Here is a 20,528-nt window from a genome sequence, read left to right on the forward strand (position 1 = left end):
CGTACAGCAGCAGGGATTCCCACGTGGTCACCCACCGTAGTACTAATCTGCCGTTCAACTGCTTATGTATGGCAGAGCGGACGGGATGCCCAGTTTTCAGCTGACTGTGGCCGTACGTGAAGAATAGGCGGTTCTTTCACTATACCATTATTTCTCTTCGCGAGCGAGCATTAGCACTACAGCACTGTCACAAATTGTGATCGAGCGTTCAACATCAGATTGCACAGGAAGCAAGAAGCCAGATCGACTGATTATCTGCTATTTGTGAAAAGTTACGACTACAGCAATGTGTCGCTCAAGTGTTTGAAGAAAATAATGCAGACCCTCTCATCGTAATCGTCACCCGTATGTGCTTCATCGTTCTCCAACCCAGAACACCCGCTAATAGCAAATCCAATCATGCAACGCCAAATTCCTAAGAGAAGAAGAGAGAAAAGAATGTTCCAGCGCAGGCATTCGGCTCTCCTACTTCTTCCTGTAGCCATCAAGGCCAGGATCGCCGAACATGTGTGCCGGACTATGACTCTTTGTCATGCCGTCAAGCCCGGAGCCAGAGTCACTTCTAAATATCTCAGACTGAGCATATGGATCAGACTCCCAGACTTCAAGACCTTCAAGTGGCAAAGACTCTCCGTGGGGTTTGTTGACACCATATTGGTGAAGCGCACCGTTGATTCCAGTGAGCGCCCATGCGAAAATAGCCTGCTCGCGGATTGAGTTCATGAAGTCGTCCTGGGCAGGGCCACCAGCTCTGACATGGTCTGTATGAGCGCTGAATGGTCCCAAAGACGGTGCAAAGTTTGTAGCAAAGGCTTGCTGTGGGCGTGCTTCCATTGGAGGAAGAATTGGCTCTGTTGCCCAAGGAGCAGCAAAAAGGCCGTTGTTGTGTCTCGTACGTGACAAGGTAGGAAGCATTGGACGCGCCCGTCGTAGACACACTACGAGACCATCGGATGTACATGAGATGACGGCTTCGAGCTCGATCGGCTCGCGGTTAATCTGAGGCCTAGTGCTGCCATCCGGTGAACTGACGGATGATGCGGCTGATGATTCCTCGGCCATAGAATCTCCAAAGATGGCCGAGTGGGTGTCGTGTGCGTCCGTGCTGTTCCCTGATGTGGTCCTGGAATTAGATATGTAGTCTGATGGATCAACATCCATACTTTCAGAGGCTGAATGGGAGCCGTTGATGTGAACACCACCGCCAACTTCCTGGTCCACACTGCTGGCGGTCATCTCATCATCACTTTCCTCGTCCATCGGCGTCGTGGCGTCATCATCTATACGAGGATCCCGGAACCAGAAGCGGAGGTAGGCTATCGAGTCGTTCGCCTTTGCGTTCTCGAGACACTTAATAGCATCTTGGAGACAGTTTTCGGAGATGCAATAGTAGAAACTACGACCTCTCATGGATTCGGCAGGAATGCCTAGAATTTCCTCAAGGCCAGCTGTCGCATACATGATGGTCAAGGTGCGAGTGAAACGATTCAGAAACAAGGCGGCTCGAGGTTCGTGCCTCTCCTTCTGGACAGGTCTTCTGAACTTGTCCGAGATGTGTGACAACATGTGGTAACGTGGGTCTCGTGGTGAAGACGAGAATAGACGGCGAATGATGGGTGCCTCTTCGGCTCGTTCTACAGAATAGGGTTAGCTGATTGGTGGCGTCGTGGTGGCCAGCGTGCCTTACTTTGACTTGGAGACCCCCTTCGGTAGATGGAGGTGCAAACGATCATAACATCATAGACAATGGTGAAGCAACATTCGACACCAGTCCATTGGCCCTCCTTGTTTTTCACCCGGCAGTATGATAGCACAGCGGCCTTGTCCATCTGTACACCCTTCTTGTGGAATGCTTGGGCGAATGGCAGTTCGTCTTCGGAGAAGAACTCCCAGCACGAGCGATTGACGACTTCATCTGGAGTCCAGCCCAGGACATCGACAATGGAATCCGAGGAGTAGAGGACGCGAGCGTCAGGAGTAAGGTCTGTCAGAGGTGTTAGCGATTGCGTTTTGAGGCTGTGCGTCTTGCAATGGTACCGTGGATGGAGATGAAAGTCAAGTCCATGGTGGCGGTTTTTGGCGGGGTAGGAGGCGGCGGACAAGATGATAAGAGATTGAAGTGTCGGCTTCGACCAGGCGTGTGGATTAAGAGCGTCGGCAGCAGAATATGCAAGTTGCCACTATGATACTGCTGCTGCACGTATTGGGTAGCGTCCGGGGGGCTGCTCTGCAATGCAAAAGTAGGGTCCTGGAGGAAGCTCCGGCACAATCTGAGTGGATACCGGGAGAAATAAGAGGGTGTGTCCTCGCGAAGAAGAAACGGGAGAGGTTGAAGTCTAGTAGTTGTCGAGGCGGCAAGAGTCGTCTTTGATTGAGAGAGGCATGGGTCTCGGGCTTATATATTGGCCTGACTAGTCGAGATGCGAGCAATAGCGAGACCGGCTCGGCGGTAGTGTGTCGGTGCTGACAGGATGTGGTCGTAGTTGCGCAACGATATACTCGGCTGTCTGTACTAGCGATGACAATCGAGTGCTGGAGGACGACTTGCGATGCGATGGTACAAGACAATGGGAAAATTGCGGCCGAGAAGAGGCAGAAGGCACTTGCACGGCCTGATCACGCTTTGCGGCTTGCCTTTCCACAACTGTCGTCGACGTCACACGAACACTACCACGTACTTGGCGTCTCGATTTCTTGCAATCCTCGACTGGAGCCCAACTCTCTTCGCATGCCGAGTAGGGGAGATTGCATGGATGGAACGGTCGAATGAAAACCTACTCTACTCACTGTATGTGCATTTAAGTCGCAGCGTCAAGGCCAAGTGCGTCTGCACCCAAAAAGGCCTGCTGTACTTGTGCTGTGGTGCAAGCAATCAGAGCCCGGCAGTCGCTTTCAGCTGCCCTAGTTTGACACGGCTTTCGGCTCCGTTGCCCAATAAGGTCCAGGGATACTTAAGTACTGGGTAGCTGCGCTGGGCATCCCTGCTGGGACGACCTCTCATCGACGATTCCAATGTGTTAGAATCGCTGATTCTTGTGCTTCTTGTTTAATGGTGGCTTACTCAACTACTTGCTTACGCACTGCGTCTCTGTATCCGTACAAATCAAACAATTGCTTTCCTATCTGCGTCCGTGGTATGCAGCATGCGCATGATTGTAAAGAGTAAACACAAGCGAGAATTCGCTTTGTTGATTGTCAATTTGGCGATCTCTCCCTCCGCGCGCCTTCCGTAAAATCACTTTCCACTCACACCTGCCACCTGCCACCAGCAAACGCGAAGTCGCTCGCTCTGCCCCGTCTCTCCGCATCCCAGTCATAATTGCCTTCTCACAGACAGCCGATAATCGATGAATTACTGATCAATCACTTTCACTCCCTGAGGCACAAACAATCTTTTGCGTAACACGTGCATTGTCCCAATCCGGCCTCTACCCGACCGACATGATGCAGCTTCTATTCTAATTGATACTTCCAACGAGCCTGTCCAACTCTTCAATCCAGCACACTGCCCTGGTTATCGCCCTTAGCTATGGAGTTTCCTCAAGTGAAAGCATGGCTGCGTCTTCCTGTACGTGTCTATTCTCCCTATATCTCGTGTACATCCTGCACAAAATTCAAGCATTCGCTAAACATATTAACAGGATGAGGAGAATAATCGTACGTACGCACAAACCCTGTCGGCAAACATTCCTCTCTTCACGTAGACGGTCTCACCTGATGATATCCTAGTCTCAATCTACGACGTGAAGTTCTGCCCCTACTTGAAGCCGGATGAGGATCCCGTTTTCGCCGCGGTGGCAGGAAGAAAAGTAAGCCCTAACCATATACTCCGGCATAGGACCTCTCAAGTGACTCGTAATAGATCTACATCTGCAAGCCTGTCTGCAAGTCGAGCACCTCGAAGACATACGATTTGGAAGCCCTGAGAGTCATCGAAGACCCTGATGTACGTCTCCAACACACTTGCAGTGCCAGCATAGTCCATGTCTTGTTCGATGCTTATGAACACATCCAGGAAAACGTCTCACTGAACAGTGTTGCATGGTCGCTTGATACCGACACTGACGAATCTCTCGTCTGCGTCGCTGGGTCTGGATCAAAGAGAATCAGCATCTGGAACGTGGTCACAGGGGACCTGGTTCGGGTAAGCTCATTGTATGGCTTGCGAGGATTTAACATGCTGAGTATTCACAACAGCACCTTCACGGACACGGCGGCGTAAGTGTGACCTCGAAAGATAGAGACTCGGATTGAGCTGACATGGAAAAGGATGTCAATGACTTGGTCATCTCACCAGCATCACCACATGTGTTAGCCTCTTGCTCGGCAGATTACTCGATTAGAGTATGGAACTTGGATCCCAGATATCACAAGCAGCCCTGCGCGGCCATCTTGTCAGGGGAAGGTCATAGACAGGCCATTCTCTCTATCGTATGTGGTCCTACCCATGCACTCTATACAAACCTGACAGGTAATGCAGGATTTCCACGAAAACGGTAGATGGCTTTTGAGCGGCGGACAAGATACCCTGGTTTGTTTAGTGAGTACTTCCTGACTGTGGACGTGCAGCAGTTTTACTTACCCATGCAGTGGTCCGTTCCAGAGATATCTGACGAGAATGCCGGAACAGACAACCCGACGGTTGTGGTCTACCCCCATTTCGCTAGCAGTGGAATGCATTCCGACTACGTAGACTGGTATCGCGAACCAAGACTCTAAAGACTCGGTGGCTAAAGTCGGCTAACAAGCATACAGTGTCAGGTTCTGGGGCGATCTGGTCATGTCCAAAGCCTCCACGGGAAACAACATCAAAGTCAAGAGAGGAGAGATAATCCTCTGGAAGATTGAAGGCTTTTCATCTGCCGACGACCACCCACCAGATCCACCTATGCCGGGACAAGGCCATCTGACGCGCTCGGCTTTTGGTGGAACCTTCTTACGTCTGTTGACCTTTGATATGGTGGCCATAGAACCATTCTACATGCGATTCGGGCTCTTCAAACGACCAGGTCAACGTCCTATGCTCGTTATGGGTAACATCCGAGCCCGGTATTCCTTTTGGGATCTTCAACGCTTCGAGGAACGTGCGACTGCTGGCAAAGAATCCGCTACTGCCACCAAGGACGAGAAGAAGAAAACATCTCTCGCTAAAAGGATCTTGATTAAACGGATACGAGCCCGTGGTAACGCCACTCTATCAATCAATGAAAGGGATCAAGGGAGCAGTGATTCAAAAGGTAAGTTGCGCTCCCACCTCACATCCGCCTCGAACGATATACTAATGACATGACTCTCCAGCTCAAGTCCCGATCCGAGTGCCTGCCCCTCGTTCGGCCCCTAAACATCCATCTCTAGCGTTCGTGGCAATGCGCAACTCAGCAGAACTCGCCCTCCGCAACTCCACAGACCTCTCCCTGCGCAACTCAACAAGACCCTCCACAAGAACTTCCACCAATCCTCCCCCTACAAAACCACCGCCTCCCACTTCCGCAGCCATGCCCGGCCCAGCTCCCAGAAATCCAGCAAAAGGCAAAGGCAAAGCTACAGACCCGACCGCGCCTCGCACCCACGCCATGAAGAATTACATCCGACACGCCGCTCATAAGACGACGGTGGTCCAGTGTCCGGTCGATTTCGCCTGCAGAGCTGTCGAGTGGAGTCCGGATGGAAAATGGTGTGTTGCGGTGGGTGATCATGGTATCATGGCTATTTTCGGACGATGGATGCCAAAGTGATGGGGATAGAAAGGTTTCATATTGATCAAGAACGAACAAGTGGTAACTACGATGTGGTATAGCTAGGGATCGAGGACTAGGTCATCGATTATGGTTTGGAGGAAGACGTGGCATTAAGCTCTCGAAGTGTCCATCTACGAACGACCTTAATCGATGACAACAAAAAACATCGATCTACTGTTCACAGGGACTCTTAAGTTCATTCGTCTCTAGGAAAGGATCATATGAAAGTGGAGAGGGAATAACACATGTCTACCAAGACCACTACCTAGGCTAGTAATACCAAAACACACACCCTGCCCTAAGATGCTCTACTGTACCGTCACCCTCCTACCCTAACCCTAATATCCATTTCACAATCGTCCACACCACGCTCACAGGCCAAAGCATTATCGCCAACACTCTGCCCACAGCCGTACCTATGCGAACCACAATGGCAATACAGCATAATATCATGATTACCCTCAATGCTGTGAACGCCAATGCCTTGATAGCTTGCCAGCGCTCGATAGGTTTGGTTGCCGAATCGGAGAGTATGTGTATGGCCTGTGTGATACCGATGCTATGGCTTTTTGAGGATCCATCAGGCCTAGGTGCAGATCTGCAAAAGATTTGGTTGATAGCCCACGCTAGGAAGCCGACGACTTGTGTTTCGAGAGGGGAAAGCGATTCGGCTACTGATGTACCAGAGATTGAGGGAGTGCTCTGGTCACTCGGGTAAGGAGGCGGCGGTGTAGCGGTATACTCGCGAGAGCTATGTGCGGTCTTCTCAGACGAGTGATGTCCTTTCTTGACCGAGCCATCAGGATGAACGACGCGAACTCTAGGCAATTGTCGCAGATCCTGGAAGCGTGATGTGTTTGAGTTGGCCCGTCCGCGTTCGGCGCCACCCATGGTCGGACTATGAGCTTCCTTCTCGTGTGAAGATGTTGGTGTCGTCACATCCACACCAGAATCTCTGCGCTCATACCCAGGAGCAGTCGAGCATACAGGTCTGCGAGACAGTTGTGGTGAGTGTGGCTTTTCGAATGCTGGAAACTCGGATAGAGTTGGTGAAGATGTAACTGATTTGTCTTGCCCTACGGTGGTGTGTTGCTCAGCGGGTGATGAAGACCGAGGGTTGCTAAAGTCTCGAAGTGCCTTTGTCGCTTGAGCAAACTTACGAGGACCGGCACCGATACTGTGCATTCTTCCATTCAATCCTTCTTTCTGCGAAAGACGCTGTGCTTTGTCTTTGTAGTATTGTACTGCTCTGTCCTGATCTTCTTGACGGTATGGTTGTGGGTCTTTGGCGGTTGGCATAGGTATCACAAAGCTATCCTCGCTTGCGTGAAAATCTGCTCTTGTGGCCGACGAGTTGGCTGTGTTGAGATTCGGAGATCCCGCTTCTGTGTCTGGTTCCATGTTCCATCCTGTCGAGTCTTGACGCCATCTGCCTCTTGGTCCTGCAGGTTTCGGTCTGCTCACTACCGGGCTTCGGCGCCCTGGAGACTTCACTCTCGTAGGGATCTCGGATGAGTATGCTTGTCCATCTCCGAAGAGTGATAGCGCTTCGGCAGGGGATATGGGTGTTCGAGGAGTCAAGTTCGTGACGACGCTTGGGCTGATTCTAAAGCGAAGGTGCAATCAGTATTGTGAATCGATGCAAAGGCACGACTCGTCGAATGGGCAAGGCTGGACCACTGTAGTCTTTGTACACTTGCTTGACTTACAGGCCAGTCCTAGGATTTGCCGCTCGTGCTGTGAGATAGTCGTCGGTACCCTTGATGCCCATGCCCGAAACTGCAATGTGTAAAGGCGATACTCTAGATGAAGTGCGGAGTGTATTTCTTGTCCACGCTCTTCTTTCTGTATGAAGGTGTGAGTTTGGGGATTTGGAAGTGTTGGTCGATGAAGTTTGGTTCTGCAAAGATAGTGAATTGGAATTCTGAGCAGATAATCGAGCAAGCAAATGATGAAGTCGCTGGCTGACGATGTCCGTATTTCTAACTTCCATGGATGGGAGGAATGTGGTTTGGTTGACATCGCAACCGCCAACGGTCTGGATTCCCAAGCTGACTGTGGGGGAGCTCCTTCCGACGCGTTGCTATCTTCTATCGCAGCTTCCAAAACTTGAACTTGTGACGTGACAGTTCTAAATTTGAGGACCGTTAGAGAAGGCGTCGCAATTCTGTGAGTCGCAATTTCGGCCTTGTCGGATCCTCATATGTCCCCAATCGCATCGACTTCCGCGTACTGCATCCATTGGTCGTTGTTGGCTTTCTTCCAAACCTGGACAAGACCATCGTCGCCAGTAGATACTAGTAGATCGCCTGTTCATTGCAATCAGCTTATGCACCCCCGACGGTTCTTTCAGGAACACTTACCCATCTGTGAGAACCCAACTCGCCAGACTGCACCACTATGGGCAGAGAGCTCTGCTACAAGTTTTGCTTCCTGATTGACCCTTCCAGGACGATCCTGTTCTTCATTTCTGCCGCCGCGTGGTCCTCCAGCTAGTCCAGCGCCTATGCCTGATTGATGAGGCTTAGGAAAAGTCGGTGACTTCAGACCAGAATGGGGGTCATTGGTGCGCTTGGGCTCGGATGCCGACGTCTCTGATATGCCTGGAGTGTGCAATTCGTACACGCGAACGATTCCATCTTTGCTGGCAGTCGCAATCACGTCGAAGCCACGCATTGAGCCATTTGCCCAAGCGACATCTCGTATCAATGCGTCTGATCCGCGTACCTCTGCAGCTGTGTAGAACTTGCGGTCTTTGTCGGTGCGGAATATCTTGACGGTATCCATTACCGAGACAGCCAATGACAGACTCTTGCGATCCAGTCCAGCCATGATAGCAGGCCAGGCTGGCAGTTTTTCGTGATGCCAGCTCAATCGGAAACCAGTCTCTTCTGTCCTCTGTGGTGTTTTGCATAGGTAGTCTTGCCATAGGATCTGCCATTCAGACAGGTTGTCATGATCCACGGGCTCACAAACTGTCAACTGTCCATCGCGAGAGATCATGGCCAGATAAGTTTCAGTGCCGATGTTTTTGAAGTCCAGAGACATGTACGGCACTCTTGTCGCCGAAGGTTGTTGGTAGATGCGCTTGAAGCGACGGCCTGAGAGGGGTGCTTCAAGCACATCCTCTTGCCATATCCGTAATAAGCCATCTTCTCCAATGCTTCCTATGATTTCGCCCACAAACGGACCGTTCCATTTTACCTACCTAGAAGTCAGATATAGACTTGACGATCAGCATCCGGCGGGCAAACTCACATCTGTCACCTCCGCATCGTGAGCTTTCCAAACGTCGGTCACTGTCCAGCCATCGTCTTTTCTGTCCCAGACCTTCAAGCGATGATCGGAAGACGCAGTCACCATACGAGTACCATAGAAGTTGTAATCTACAGCCAGAACAAGGTCATGATGTCCGTGGCTGAAGTGGTGGAAAGAACTGTTATTAGCCATGCTAAACACTGTCACAGGCCCGCTTCGTTGACACCAGAGTGTGGACGCGTCAACAACACGTATCCAGATTTGATCGGGTGTTCGTTGATATGATTGGATGCAATTACAACAGCTTGGATCTGAAGAAGTTCGAAGATGTTTGCATGTCTTTGAGAGTGTAATGGGAAGTGACCATCGAAGTGCTGCGATTCGCGCTCGTTTTAGCTTCGGATTTAAGCGGGCTCAAGAACTTCCAGCCACTGATCAAGTGACACCAACTACCCAAACATCACACTCACTGTCGCGTTCATAGAACTTAGATAGATGAAGATGTCGTAGAATTTAGATACATTGGTAGATTTTCCTCTAATAGGATATGGATATACATGAACTGAAAACTAGGTGGCATAGCCACTGGTGATATCAAAACAACAGCAAAATCCAGATGGTCTTATCTGGTAAAGAACCCCCTTTCGCTTTTTCCCCATGGCATCACGTAAAACTCCGATGAAGCAGATGTTCGTTGCATTGACGTAGAGCTCTACCACTCAAGAGGCTCGCTCTTCTCCTCACCACGGTTGGTCTTTGGTACCGGGGCTGCCTCAATCTTGACGGGACCCTTGCGGTCGCGCTTAAGGAATCCAGAACCGTCGAGCCAAGGGGTCTCCTCGGTACGTCTGCGCTCGAACTTGACAATCTTGTCGTCCATTTGCATGGTAAGACCGATGTCGTCAAGACCGTTGACAAGGCAGTGCTTGCGGAACTCCTCAACGTCGAAGGAAGAGAGTACAGTACCGTCGGCCTTCTTGATCTGCTGGTTCTCAAGGTCGACCTCAATGTCGGAACCTGTGCTGGCTTCGTCGAAGATCTTCTTGAGGACTGCTTCGTCACCAATGCGGATGGGAAGCATGCCGTTCTTGAAGCAGTTGTTGAAGAAGATGTCACCAAATGAAGGGGCGATAATGCAGAGGATTCCAAAGTCGAGGAGGGCCCAGGGAGCGTGCTCTCTGCTGGAACCACAACCGAAGTTGGGACCCTGTACAACAAGAATCTTTGCATTGCGGAAAGGCTCCTGGTTGAGGACGAAGTCCTTGTTCTCGCTCTTGTCCTCGTTATAGCGCCAGTCGTTGAAAAGAGCTGAGCCAAGACCGGAACGCTTGATTGTCTTCAGGAACTGCTTGGGGATGATAGCATCGGTGTCGACGTTGGAGCGGTCGAGGGGTGCAGCAAGACCCTTGAGCTGGGTGAACTTGGGCATGCCAGTTGATGTGGTAGGAGCACCGCTAGAGACAGTGTTGCCTTGAGAGGTCTCGTCGAGGTCCATGATTTCCTCGAGGTCGGCATCGCTCTCAGGTGCTGCGACCTCAGGCTCGGCAGAAACCTCGCGAGGGGCCTTGCCAGTGACCTGTTCGTAGCCATCAAGCTTGCGAACATCGGCGAGCTTGCCAACAAGAGCACAGGCGGCAGCCATGGCGGGAGACATCAAGTGAGTACGACCCTGAGCACCCTGTCTACCCTCGAAGTTACGGTTGGAGGTGGAGGCGCAACGCTCCTTGGGAGAAAGAATATCAGGGTTCATACCGAGACACATGGAGCAGCCAGCCTCTCTCCACTCGAATCCAGCATCGATGAAGATTTGATCGAGACCCTCGGACTCGGCACGCTGCTTGACCAGACCGGAGCCAGGGACAACCATGGCGCGCTTGATGTTGGAAGCGACCTTCTTGCCCTTGACAATACCAGCGGCAGTGCGAAGATCTTCAATACGGGCGTTGGTGCAAGATCCGATGAAGACCTTGTCCAAAACAACCTCCTCCATGGGGGTGCCGGCAGTGAGTCCCATGTACTCAAGAGCTCTGATGCAGGCCTTCTTTCTGTTCTCATCCTGGAAGTCATCGGGGCCGGGAACAACACCGTCGATGGGAATGACGTCCTGAGGAGAAGTGCCCCAAGAGACGGTGGGTGCGATGTCCTTGGCATCGATGAAGATGTCGTAGTCGAACTTGGCACCCTCGTCGGTCTTCAACGAGGACCAGTAAGCGACAGCCTTCTTCCACTCGGGGCTGTCAACCTTGGGAGCAAGGGGCTTACCCTTGAGGTAGTCGAAAGTGATCTGATCGGGTGCGATCATTCCAGCTCTGGCACCTCCCTCAATGGACATGTTGCAAATGGACATTCTGGCCTCCATGGAGAGACTGCGGATGGCGGAACCGCAGAACTCAATGACACAGCCAGTACCGCCTGCAGTACCGATTTGTCCAATAACGTAAAGGACGATATCCTTACTGCTGACACCGGGTGCGAGCTGGCCATCGACCTGGACGCGCATGTTCTTGCTGCGCTGGGTGATGAGGGTCTGGGTAGCGAGCACGTGCTCAACCTCACTGGTACCAATACCGAAAGCGAGGGAGCCAAAGGCACCGTGGGTGGAGGTATGACTGTCACCGCAGACGACTGTGGTGCCAGGGAGGGTGAAGCCCTGCTCGGGGCCGATGATATGAACAATTCCCTGTCTCTTGTCTCCCATACCGAAGTATGTGAGGTTGAACTCCTTCACATTGTCCTCGAGAGTGGTACATTGTAACCTCGAGTCGTCCTCCTCGATGAATGTTGCAGCATTCTTGAAGTTTTTCCTTGATGACGTAGGGACGTTGTGGTCGGTGGTGACAAGAGTGCAGTCGGGTCTTCTCACTTGTCTGCTAGCGTTTCTGAGGCCTTCGAAGGCCTGAGGCGATGTGACTTCGTGGACGAGATGTCTGTCGATGTAGAGCAAGATTGTGCCATCGTCTCTCTCGTTGACGATGTGATCTTGGAAGACCTTGTCGTACAAGGTTCTGGGTCCTTTCACGACGCCGGGCATTTTGGCTGTGGAGTGCTTTTTAAGATCAATTGGTTGGATGGAAGGTATAGCGTATAGAGTCAATACTGAATGATCGTAGAAATGGGGGTATCAAGGTGAAGAAGAAGGGGCAATGGGGCAGAGGAGATGCTTCCAAACGCTTCCAGCTCTAGTTACTTGTACTTAGTTTCCTGCGATCGCTCTATGACCCAGCCTCCGATCTTCGGCCTCTGGAGAGCTCTCTGACAAAATTGCCACACTCTATTGGCCCATCGGTCCCCCACTGTGCCACTTTCGTCCTGCGGAGATCTGCTGCCGAGATCGGGCTGCAGCGTCACCTTCTTGAACCTTGCGTCAAGAATGAATATCGAACGCTCTGCATCTTCTAATCAGCGTCCCCACGACGGTTTCTGCCGAAGAATACACCAGCGCTATCTACAATCTGCTCTGCGTTCGCCATCGATTCTGGACCAAAGGTCAGCAAAGCTACCACACATCTCCGATACCGCACACGTCCCTCCCTCCACCTTCACATTGTCGTGATGGTTATCTGTTTACCACCAACTTGACTCACAGATTATCAGGAGAGTCACTCCGCACCTGCCGAATCCAGGAGCTGGACACTCGTATCCAGAATTATTGTTGGAGACTTGACCACTCGTTCGCCTATCTCGCAAGCCTATCGATTTTCGAGCAATGCACAAGGTGCAAAATATCTCACTGCCGGTTTCTGCGATTACGTATGGTCGTGTAGAGTTTACCTCATCGAAACGGACTCCAAGTATTTCCTCCTACGAGCTCCCCGCCCTAGGGCGTGTTTTTGAAGTGCCGCTGCAATGCGCGTCTGGCCGTGAGCTCTACACATGCAAGAATGCAGCGATACTACGAACAAGACAATGAGATACTCCTGATCCATGACTCAAACAAAAAAAGGTTCACGCGTGTGAATTGCATGTATGTATTCAATGTATGCACAAGGATTATATGGCAAGGACTACAGGTTGTCCTGTGAGAAAATGACCAATGCAAGACGATGTCTGACTGCTAGACCAATGAGGCCTACAAAGGTCTGCATGGCCAAAATTTCGACGGCGAGGCGATCCTCTCTCTTCGGCCCTCTCCACACAAGCCAAAGATTGAGAATGGTCAAGTTCGTGGTAGACACCACAGTTCCTTTCTCGTCTGTCTCGACACGCAACAGCTTCAGAGTATCCAAGATCTTCAACACTTCACCGACATACTTGTTCAACGGCTTTTCGGCAGTGAACGTGGCCTTTGATGGCTCCAGAAGACCAGTGCGAGTGTTGAATCGCGGCAATCGATGGCGAGGACAGGGTACAATGTGGAAGAGTTGCGGGGCCGAGTAGATGAAGTTGAAAACCTGAGGGATGAACAAAAGGATCAACGTCTTGCTGAAGTGACCCATAATGCCGACCACAGCGAAGACCATGCCAGCAAAGTAGCAGTATGTATCACCAACAAAGACCTTTGCAGGGAACCAGTTATGCTTGAGAAGCGCAAAGGACACTCCGAGGAATGGCAACAAGAGGTAGACCGAGAAAAGGTGAGAGTCTGTCGCAGGGTGTAGAGTAGGAGTTGAAGGAACCAGATAAAACGCGTCATTCAAGAGAATGAGCATGGCGATAACGATGGACTGAGCGACCTCAATGCCGTTGATACCGGCAAGGATGTTGATGCTGTTGGGACAGAAGATGGAAATGGCAGACATGTACAGGTAATACAACGAGCCAAGGTCCACGAGCTCTCCAAGGTAAGGCCTGAGTGGAATGGGAACCACAACTTGAGTGACACCAAAGTCAACAAAGTACAATCCCAGGATAGGCAGTGACGCAAAAGCTGGAATGAAGAACTTGTGTCTCCATCTGATGTCGAAAAAGTCATCGATAATGCCGAGGATGATAACAGTCGCAAGGGTTCCATAAGCAAAGCCGTATGATGCAAGCTATTTTGGTCAGTCTGTGTCGAAAACATTACGGCTTGTTGTTCTCACCTTTTCGAGAGGGAAGCGATGCAAAAATCGACCTGTCTCGACAATCTGAGCCTCAAGTACGATCTCCTTGTTGCCGCCTCCTGACGTTGCTGCTACGATATCGTGCTTGAAAGCAAAAGGTAGGAAGGTAATGATGCACAACAAATATACAAGTGCACTAACCAAACCCATCATCTCTGGACTGTGTATCATGAATCAGTGTTGGTATCATTATCATCGAAAGAGAAGGGTACTGACAGCTCAATTGGCTGCTTCTTCGACATGTCCTTCCCTTTCCGCCCCGCTCGGATGAAAGCATCTCCAGTCCATCTTATGATCGCATACGACGAAGAAAAAGCCAGACCACTCAATGCAAGCGATGCAAATACAGGGGCTCCATCGCTGCTCCAGGTGTTAGAAAGTACGCCAAGGCTTGCTGCAGAGCAGGCCAGTAATGACCACGCCTCGGTGTTGCTGAGTTGTCCAGTCATATTGATGGTGATTCCAGGCTCAGTTGCTCGAATCCATTGACGTGACCTGCCCCTGGACAAAGGTTGAGAAAACTATGTCGTACGGTGAGTATTTGGAAAAGGTGTCAACTCGCACATGTTCACGGCGCTTTAGGGTTAACGCCGCTTAGATCCGAGGCTAAGATAAACACGTCGCGGCACTCAAAAGATCGATTCACTTCCAATCTTCCACGACATGGGGACATCATCATGAGAACTGCTTTTACAGGGCTAAAAGCAGAGGCAGAGTACCTTTACAAGCCAGGTGTGTCGGCGATGTTGACGACATACCTCACCGCACTGGCCTTCCCTTCCTTCAAGTCGACTAACGCCTGTTGGACACCGTTCAACCCATCACGAACCACCACTTGTGGCTGAGCCCGGAACCATCCATCTTCCAGTCCTTTGGCAATGTACCGAAGACTAACACACCCAAGATCCTTCAGCTGGTCATGGACATCCCCAACCATGACAGTGCTATGCTCGACATGAGCCGGAATATTCTTGAACCCATTCATATCTTGCATGACGAGCGCGATATGGCCACCGGGCGGCATCACTTTGCCAATGGTGTTGTAGGACGTCTCGTTGGCAATGCAATCATATGCATGGCACAGCTTGTTGTCTCCGAGTGCGGTTTCAATGTCCTTGTCGACTGCATCGCCGCGGTAGTCGATGACAGTGTCGCCCTTGCTGCGGTCAAGAAGCTTCTCGACGTGTGATGAGGAACGGCCGGCGATGCAGATGATCGGGTGAACATTGGATCGAATGGCGAGCTGCAGAGCATAGTATCCGACAGTACTGGAGGCGCCATAGATCAGGAGCGGCATAGGTTTTTCGGTATTTTGTCGAGGCAGCCATGGCTGGGGTAAGTTCAGTCGCGCATACAGGCCCACGACCGAGGTAAGAGCTGGTAGAGGAACAGCAGCGCCTTCCTGGAAGCTAACCTTCTCGGAAATACGTGCAGTGGTGTGAGCCCACGCAATGGCATACTCGGCATAAGAGCCTCCGGTCGTCATCATTTGGTGGAAAGCAATGACTCGATCGCCGGCTTTGAAATCAGTGACACCTTCGCCGACCTCATGGATGGTACCAGCAATATCATCTCCTTGATTGATCTCGGTTGTAGTACTTTCCATCCCCTCGGCAAGTTTCCTACCAAGCAGTCAGTACACACCACGAGGAGTTTGACTCGGTTCAAATGTCACTTACCAATCCTTCGGGTTGCACCCACTGTATGCAACCTTGATAGTAACCTGACCGGCCTGGGGTCGTGGAATTGGTGCATCGATAACCTTCACGGTTGGTCCTTTGAAAGTGATCGCTCCTTTCATGATGGCAAAATGGGATCTCTCCAAGATCTAGTAAGAATGAAGCTTTGGTTGTGATGTAGAGATGTACATTGAGTGCGATTCCTATTGCTTTATACTAGTTCTACGCAGCTTTTCAGATCTTTCTCGCTCCATGCCACGGTGCCTGATGACATGACACTGCTCGTTGGAGAACGGAAGTAAAGTTACCGGGCAGTCTGATTCGTTGTGCTCGGTCCGAATGCTATCCGAATGTGGCCGTCTCCGGCTTGCAAATTTACATGAGTCGAGGAGCATCAACCACGTCCACCATAAAGCGCTGCAGAGCATTGGGACTAGAGTACAAGACTGAATATTGGGCAAAACATGGTAATATCGTCGTATCGTGGTCATATAGCGGGGCCGCACGGCACGATTTGACCCTTACTGTTTGTTGATCATAAATAGAAAACAGGGTCACCCCGCATACAAAGCAATGGTTGAAGCCGAACGTGATTGATCACCGAATAGATTCTGCTAACCTGGGGCGTGACATTGTTTAGCTGCTCTGATGAGCCGGCCCAGAGAAAAGGATGGGCACATAAAAGCTCTCGTCGTCCTCTTCTTGAGGTAGGCGATTTCGTCGATCCGTGCAAGGAAATGATCGGACGCGATTTCTACTCTTTGCTCTCCGATTTCTTGGACTTGACCCTAGTTTTGGTTCTGCTAGCTAATCGTTTGGTAATGGGAGTGGTTTGTTCGGATCTGCGACCACGTTCATTCCAGGGTGCATGTTGTGGTTGACCCCGAGCATCTAACCACCAAAGTACCTCATCACTATGCCCTCTTCTTCTGCTTGCTCGACGTTCTGGTTTATGATTTGCCAGCGGCAAGGGTCTCTGAAGATGTCTTCTGTCGTCGTCTTTGCTGCTGACGAATCGAACTTTGCGTGAAGTCGGCATGGTGATTTGCTGTTCTCAAGATGCTAAAGGGAGGTGAACTCTGCGGGTAGACAACGGAGAAGTTCAGACCGACAGGGATAAAGTTGGAAAAGTATTTTCGTTAATGGGTATGAAAAGCGCCCCCTTACTCTTACATATGCTTGATCTGATGAACCTCAGATCCCGATGCGGCGGTGTTATGGACATTCTTTGTGTGTCAAATTCCGCCATTGTTGACAACTGTAGACCCAAATCGACATGTACCGTAGAGAGAATGAAAGAAAGCCAAGGTGTTTGTACAATGAGAAAATTGGTAAGGTATGAACAAAGAGCTGCTGACGATTACCAGCCCTGCTTCCTCATCTTGTTGACCATCTTGACAGTGCCACGGAAGGACTCCTTGAAGCGTCTACGCCAGCGCTCAGAGTGCAGACGCTTCCTCTTGAGACCCGGACGCTCGTGGAAACGTTGCTTGTTGAAGTCGGAGCGGACCTTGTTTCTGCCGCACAAAGCTTCGACCTGACGGAAAGCGCGGCCAACGTCACCGCCGTTCTTGACCAGGACGGTCTTGCCGAGAGTAGGACTAGGGGTGAAGTCAAGGTCTCTGACAGGCTTGATCTCGGGTCTGTAAAGCATGTCGTTTACGTTTGGTCTGTTTTTCAAACCAAGGATAAAGTCATCCATAGAGGTCTTGTTTTCTCTGGCAGGGGAGACGCGATTTTTGTCCTGAGCAGAGGGCGTGGCGAAGCGGGAGGTACGTTGTTCAGCGACATTGGGGACGCCTTTTGAGCCATCGAGCACACTGTCCATCAGATCGATCATGGACGGTGTCTCATTGCGTTGTTGAGCAGGTGCGGGAGCCGGAGCAGGGGCGTCTGATGCGGCAGCGTCTTCTCCAGCGGCAGCAGAAGTGTCGTGGGACCGTGTCTCTTTCTCTTCCTGTCTGAGCTGGCGTATGAAGGCCTCGGGCTGATCTTGACGCAGCAGGCGGCTGGTGGTGAAGGAGCGGGTGACGAATGGAGCGGATTGCGAGCGGTATAGCGGCGACGAGTATAATGATAGTGGCCTGCAGCGCATCAGCGCCCGGGCGGCGGCCTGTGACAATTCCATGGTGCGTGATTTGAGAGGGACCGAGGGACAGCACCGTGTCGCTGCTGCTCATGACCCGCGACTTTTCTGAATGCCAAGCGTTGCGGGAGACATTGACAAACCGCTTTGGCAGTCTCGACTCTCGAACAAGAGAACCTTGGAAGCTCCTTCCTTTTTCATCAACTTGTCCTTTGTGCGCCATGGCTTACAATAACTATGCCCGTATGGTCCTTCCAAACTAATCATGTTCTCCGTCTAGCACACGCTAATTATTCACAGCGCCGGGATCGTATGGCAGGCCGCCGTATGGAGGTTTCCCACCTAACATGGGCCCTCCGCCAGCCATGGGTGCGCCTCAATCCTCACTCAATTGCATGTTTGCATGGGCTGACTATGTATCCTCAGGTGCCGCACCTGGTATGTCGCCTCCTCCAGGCATGAGCCCCGCTGCCACCCCTCTTCCTGGCCGTCCTTCCTCAGTCGCTGCGCCCTTCGCTCCGCCGCAAAACTTGCCCGACATCAATTTCAACGCTCCTGTCATTCGTCTCGGTGTCAGCCAGTCCAACTCCAAGCCCTCTCCCTACGGCTATGATTCGCGCGCCCCCGATAATGCTTCCGGTAACCGCTCCCGTCAAGGTCTAGGCGCCGACCAGAGATTGCCTCGCGAAACCGTTCAACTCGTCCCCCCTACCTTGGAAGAAGTTAGCAGAACCATTTTCATCGGAGGCTTGGTTGAAGGTGTCCCCGATGATGCCCAGCTTGAGGATATCTTGGGTGCTGGTGGTCAAGGTCCTGTGAAGCTGCGCCGCTGGACCCGTGTGACAGATGCTGACGGCAAGCCTTGCCGCTTTGGTTTCGCCGAGTACGAGGACGCTGGTGCTCTACAACTCGCCACGGAAATTTTCAAGGACGTCGAGGTTCCTCTGCGCGAAAAGGGCAAACTTCTGAAAGATGAAGAGGGAAACGTCAAGAAGGCTACACTCATGGTTGTTGTCGATCAGAATTCGCTCGAATACATCGAGAAGTGGTCCAAGCCTTCTGCTGAAGAGTTGCAATTCCGCCTGGACACGGCAAAGGATGATCTAAATCGTGTTCTGGCTCAATTGTCCTCCAAGGATTCTTTGACTAATGGCGCAGACAAGAACGGAGATATTGTCATGGAAGATGGTCACAAACCAGATGGCGCTGAAGTCATCACTATTCCCGTTTCTGCCGAAGACGAGTTATCCGACATTCCTGCCGAGATGCGCGAGACGGTCGCTGCCGAGATCAAGTCTTTCAGGGATCGCAGCATCCAGCGTGATCTTGAGCGCTTGCGCAAGGAGGAAGAGCTGGAAGCCGCCGAACGCAACAGATCCGCCCCTAGACCCAGTCGTCTTGCCTCCCCGCCTCCATCTGCCCCCTCAGGTCCTGGAGGTGTCAACGGTGTGCCCGTTGGTCCTCGCGATCGCACCGTTGCTGGAGCTCCTTCGGGTCCCAAAGGTTACAGAGGAGCTCAGATGCCCAAGGACTATGTCGATGGCGTCAACTTTGTCAACGGAAAGCAAGAAGATGACGATGACCCGGCTTCTGACTCGGAACTCGAACGTCGTCGCGAAGAAAAGAAGAATGCAGAACTGGAGAAGGTTTACTTGGATCAAGAAAGACGCTGGCTCAACGTGGAAAGAAGACATATCCAGGCGCTCGCACGTGCTGATGCCGAAGAGGAGGCAGAACAAAGCGCTCGCCAACAGCGTCGCGAATCTCTGGCACAAAAATACCGGGAATTTGATGACGAGGAGGAGTTGCGCAGACCTACCGAACTCTTCTATCGCGATCGCAAGGCATGGATTCGCGCACGCAGAGACTTCAAGCACGCCGAGCGTTCAAGAGACGAGAAGGACCGCGATGATGAGAGAAAAGAACGTGCACGCGAGCAGCGCAAGATGGACGGTGCTCGCGGTTTGGCCGACGACTTCCTGGCCGAAACTGGACAAGAGCTGTCGCGCAATGCCACGAAACCTCAACCGAGAGCCTTCACCCTCAACCTGGGCAGTCTCGGTGCCAACAATGCTGCTCGCGAGGAATCAGAGGAACCGGAAGAGCAACAGAAGAAGGGCGTCGCGAAGCAGCAGACCATGGCCGAGATGGAAGGTCTGCTCGACGACGAAGAAGACAACACTCTTGGAAGCGGAGATCGCAAGAAGGCACTGCTGCGCGCAGTCGATTTCAAACCACTTGCCGCCGGCGAAAAGATGAACGACGACGAACGTCAAGCCGCCACTCGCGCACTCGCCGCATCCATCCCTACATCCCTCACCGATCTCTTCGGCTGGCCTGTCAAATGGGCACACCTCCCCGACTCGGTCATCCGCGAGCAACTGCGCCCTTACGTCCAAAAGAAGATTTTCGAATCGCTGGGTGTGCAGGAAGACATGCTGGTCGAGGTCATCGAAGGTGTCGTCCGCAGACATGGTCGTCCTGAGGAGATTGTGGAAGAGCTTAGTGACACCCTTGATGAGGAAGCTGAAGGTCTTGCGAGAAAAGTATGGCGCATGGTCGTTTTCTTCTCCGAGTCCGAGGCTAGAGGGTTGGTCGTCAGGGAGTAGTATTCTTGGGCTCAGACTTTGTAGTTGCATAAAAGAGTATTTTTCCTGCCTGATCATCCCGAGTTGCTATTCATTTCATGTGCTCTGTCTTGAAATGACGATCTCAATGAATGTGG

At 51.7% G+C, this 20,528-nt stretch overlaps 9 protein-coding genes across 9 annotated transcripts; 2 read left to right on the forward strand and 7 right to left on the reverse strand.

Annotated features, from left to right (window-relative positions):
• Nucleotides 1-465: 465 nt before the first annotated feature.
• On the reverse strand, nucleotides 466-2,065 carry M438DRAFT_274935 (uncharacterized protein; the record flags this gene model as incomplete). The annotated part of the gene is made up of 3 exons (XM_029900749.1): nucleotides 466-1,634; nucleotides 1,688-1,984; nucleotides 2,038-2,065. The coding sequence occupies 3 exons, from the start codon at nucleotides 2,063-2,065 to the stop codon at nucleotides 466-468; spliced, it is 1,494 nt and encodes a 497-aa protein (XP_029760064.1).
• Nucleotides 2,066-3,248: 1,183 nt separating this feature from the next.
• M438DRAFT_24197 (WD40 repeat-like protein) lies at nucleotides 3,249-5,900 on the forward strand. The gene is made up of 11 exons (XM_029899551.1): nucleotides 3,249-3,568; nucleotides 3,642-3,657; nucleotides 3,730-3,809; nucleotides 3,863-3,946; nucleotides 4,016-4,144; nucleotides 4,198-4,218; nucleotides 4,270-4,431; nucleotides 4,481-4,540; nucleotides 4,591-4,697; nucleotides 4,756-5,237; nucleotides 5,299-5,900. Exons 1-11 carry the CDS (start codon nucleotides 3,530-3,532, stop codon nucleotides 5,733-5,735), a joined length of 1,617 nt encoding a protein of 538 aa, XP_029760065.1. The 5' UTR covers nucleotides 3,249-3,529; the 3' UTR covers nucleotides 5,736-5,900.
• A 664-nt stretch (nucleotides 5,901-6,564) lies between these two features.
• On the reverse strand, nucleotides 6,565-7,834 carry M438DRAFT_24274 (uncharacterized protein). The gene is made up of 3 exons (XM_029899561.1): nucleotides 7,448-7,834; nucleotides 6,899-7,338; nucleotides 6,565-6,729 (listed from the first exon to the last, which is right to left on the reverse strand). Exons 1-3 carry the CDS (start codon nucleotides 7,729-7,731, stop codon nucleotides 6,674-6,676), a joined length of 780 nt encoding a protein of 259 aa, XP_029760066.1. The 5' UTR covers nucleotides 7,732-7,834; the 3' UTR covers nucleotides 6,565-6,673.
• A 115-nt stretch (nucleotides 7,835-7,949) lies between these two features.
• On the reverse strand, nucleotides 7,950-9,346 carry M438DRAFT_297678 (WD40 repeat-like protein; the record flags this gene model as incomplete). Its single annotated transcript, XM_029901963.1, has 3 exons — nucleotides 8,997-9,346; nucleotides 8,102-8,942; nucleotides 7,950-8,047 (listed from the first exon to the last, which is right to left on the reverse strand). Coding segments are annotated over exons 1-3 (1,131 nt in total), but the record flags the coding sequence as incomplete, so codon positions are not given.
• A 121-nt stretch (nucleotides 9,347-9,467) lies between these two features.
• Nucleotides 9,468-12,168, reverse strand: M438DRAFT_345973 (uncharacterized protein). Its single transcript, XM_029905565.1, has one exon. The coding sequence runs from the start codon at nucleotides 12,025-12,027 to the stop codon at nucleotides 9,709-9,711; it is 2,319 nt and encodes a 772-aa protein (XP_029760068.1). The 5' UTR covers nucleotides 12,028-12,168; the 3' UTR covers nucleotides 9,468-9,708.
• Nucleotides 12,169-13,000: 832 nt separating this feature from the next.
• On the reverse strand, nucleotides 13,001-14,487 carry M438DRAFT_274857 (UDP-N-acetylglucosamine:dolichyl phosphate N-acetylglucosamine-1-phosphate transferase-like protein; the record flags this gene model as incomplete). The annotated part of the gene is made up of 3 exons (XM_029900744.1): nucleotides 13,001-13,969; nucleotides 14,018-14,198; nucleotides 14,255-14,487. The coding sequence occupies 3 exons, from the start codon at nucleotides 14,485-14,487 to the stop codon at nucleotides 13,001-13,003; spliced, it is 1,383 nt and encodes a 460-aa protein (XP_029760069.1).
• Nucleotides 14,262-15,915, reverse strand: M438DRAFT_345975 (GroES-like protein). The gene is made up of 2 exons (XM_029905566.1): nucleotides 15,718-15,915; nucleotides 14,262-15,660 (listed from the first exon to the last, which is right to left on the reverse strand). The coding sequence occupies exons 1-2, from the start codon at nucleotides 15,837-15,839 to the stop codon at nucleotides 14,760-14,762; spliced, it is 1,023 nt and encodes a 340-aa protein (XP_029760070.1). The 5' UTR covers nucleotides 15,840-15,915; the 3' UTR covers nucleotides 14,262-14,759.
• A 1,162-nt stretch (nucleotides 15,916-17,077) lies between these two features.
• On the reverse strand, nucleotides 17,078-17,812 carry M438DRAFT_335613 (uncharacterized protein; the record flags this gene model as incomplete). Its single annotated transcript, XM_029903819.1, has 1 exon — nucleotides 17,078-17,812. One exon carries the CDS (start codon nucleotides 17,810-17,812, stop codon nucleotides 17,078-17,080), a length of 735 nt encoding a protein of 244 aa, XP_029760071.1.
• A 212-nt stretch (nucleotides 17,813-18,024) lies between these two features.
• On the forward strand, nucleotides 18,025-20,412 carry M438DRAFT_335614 (uncharacterized protein; the record flags this gene model as incomplete). Its single annotated transcript, XM_029903820.1, has 3 exons — nucleotides 18,025-18,046; nucleotides 18,104-18,172; nucleotides 18,230-20,412. 3 exons carry the CDS (start codon nucleotides 18,025-18,027, stop codon nucleotides 20,410-20,412), a joined length of 2,274 nt encoding a protein of 757 aa, XP_029760072.1.
• Nucleotides 20,413-20,528: the final 116 nt, after the last annotated feature.

This window comes from Aureobasidium pullulans, assembly GCF_000721785.1.
Source record: "Aureobasidium pullulans EXF-150 unplaced genomic scaffold scaffold_10, whole genome shotgun sequence".
Taxonomy (NCBI): domain Eukaryota; kingdom Fungi; phylum Ascomycota; class Dothideomycetes; order Dothideales; family Saccotheciaceae; genus Aureobasidium; species Aureobasidium pullulans.

Bases quoted from the DNA above. Each gene is read 5' to 3' on its own strand.
- M438DRAFT_24197 (XM_029899551.1), top strand. From the start codon at position 3,530: ATGGAGTTTCCTCAAGTGAAAGCATGGCTGCGTCTTCCT. The intron at 4,432-4,480 runs GTATGTGGTCCT...CAGGTAATGCAG, and splicing joins GACAGGCCATTCTCTCTATC to GATTTCCACGAAAACGGTAG. The intron at 5,238-5,298 runs GTAAGTTGCGCT...ATGACTCTCCAG, and splicing joins AGGGAGCAGTGATTCAAAAG to CTCAAGTCCCGATCCGAGTG.
- M438DRAFT_24274 (XM_029899561.1), bottom strand. From the start codon at position 7,731: ATGGAAGTTAGAAATACGGACATCGTCAGCCAGCGACTTCATCATTTG. The intron at 7,339-7,447 runs GTAAGTCAAGCA...CTTTAGAATCAG, and splicing joins GCAAATCCTAGGACTGGCCT to CCCAAGCGTCGTCACGAACT. The intron at 6,730-6,898 runs GTAAGTTTGCTC...ACTGTCTCGCAG, and splicing joins CAGTATCGGTGCCGGTCCTC to ACCTGTATGCTCGACTGCTC.
- M438DRAFT_345973 (XM_029905565.1), bottom strand. From the start codon at position 12,027: ATGCCCGGCGTCGTGAAAGGACCCAGAACCTTGTACGACAAGGTCTTC.
- M438DRAFT_345975 (XM_029905566.1), bottom strand. From the start codon at position 15,839: ATGAAAGGAGCGATCACTTTCAAAGGACCAACCGTGAAGGTTATCGAT. The intron at 15,661-15,717 runs GTAAGTGACATT...ACTGCTTGGTAG, and splicing joins GGGTGCAACCCGAAGGATTG to GAAACTTGCCGAGGGGATGG.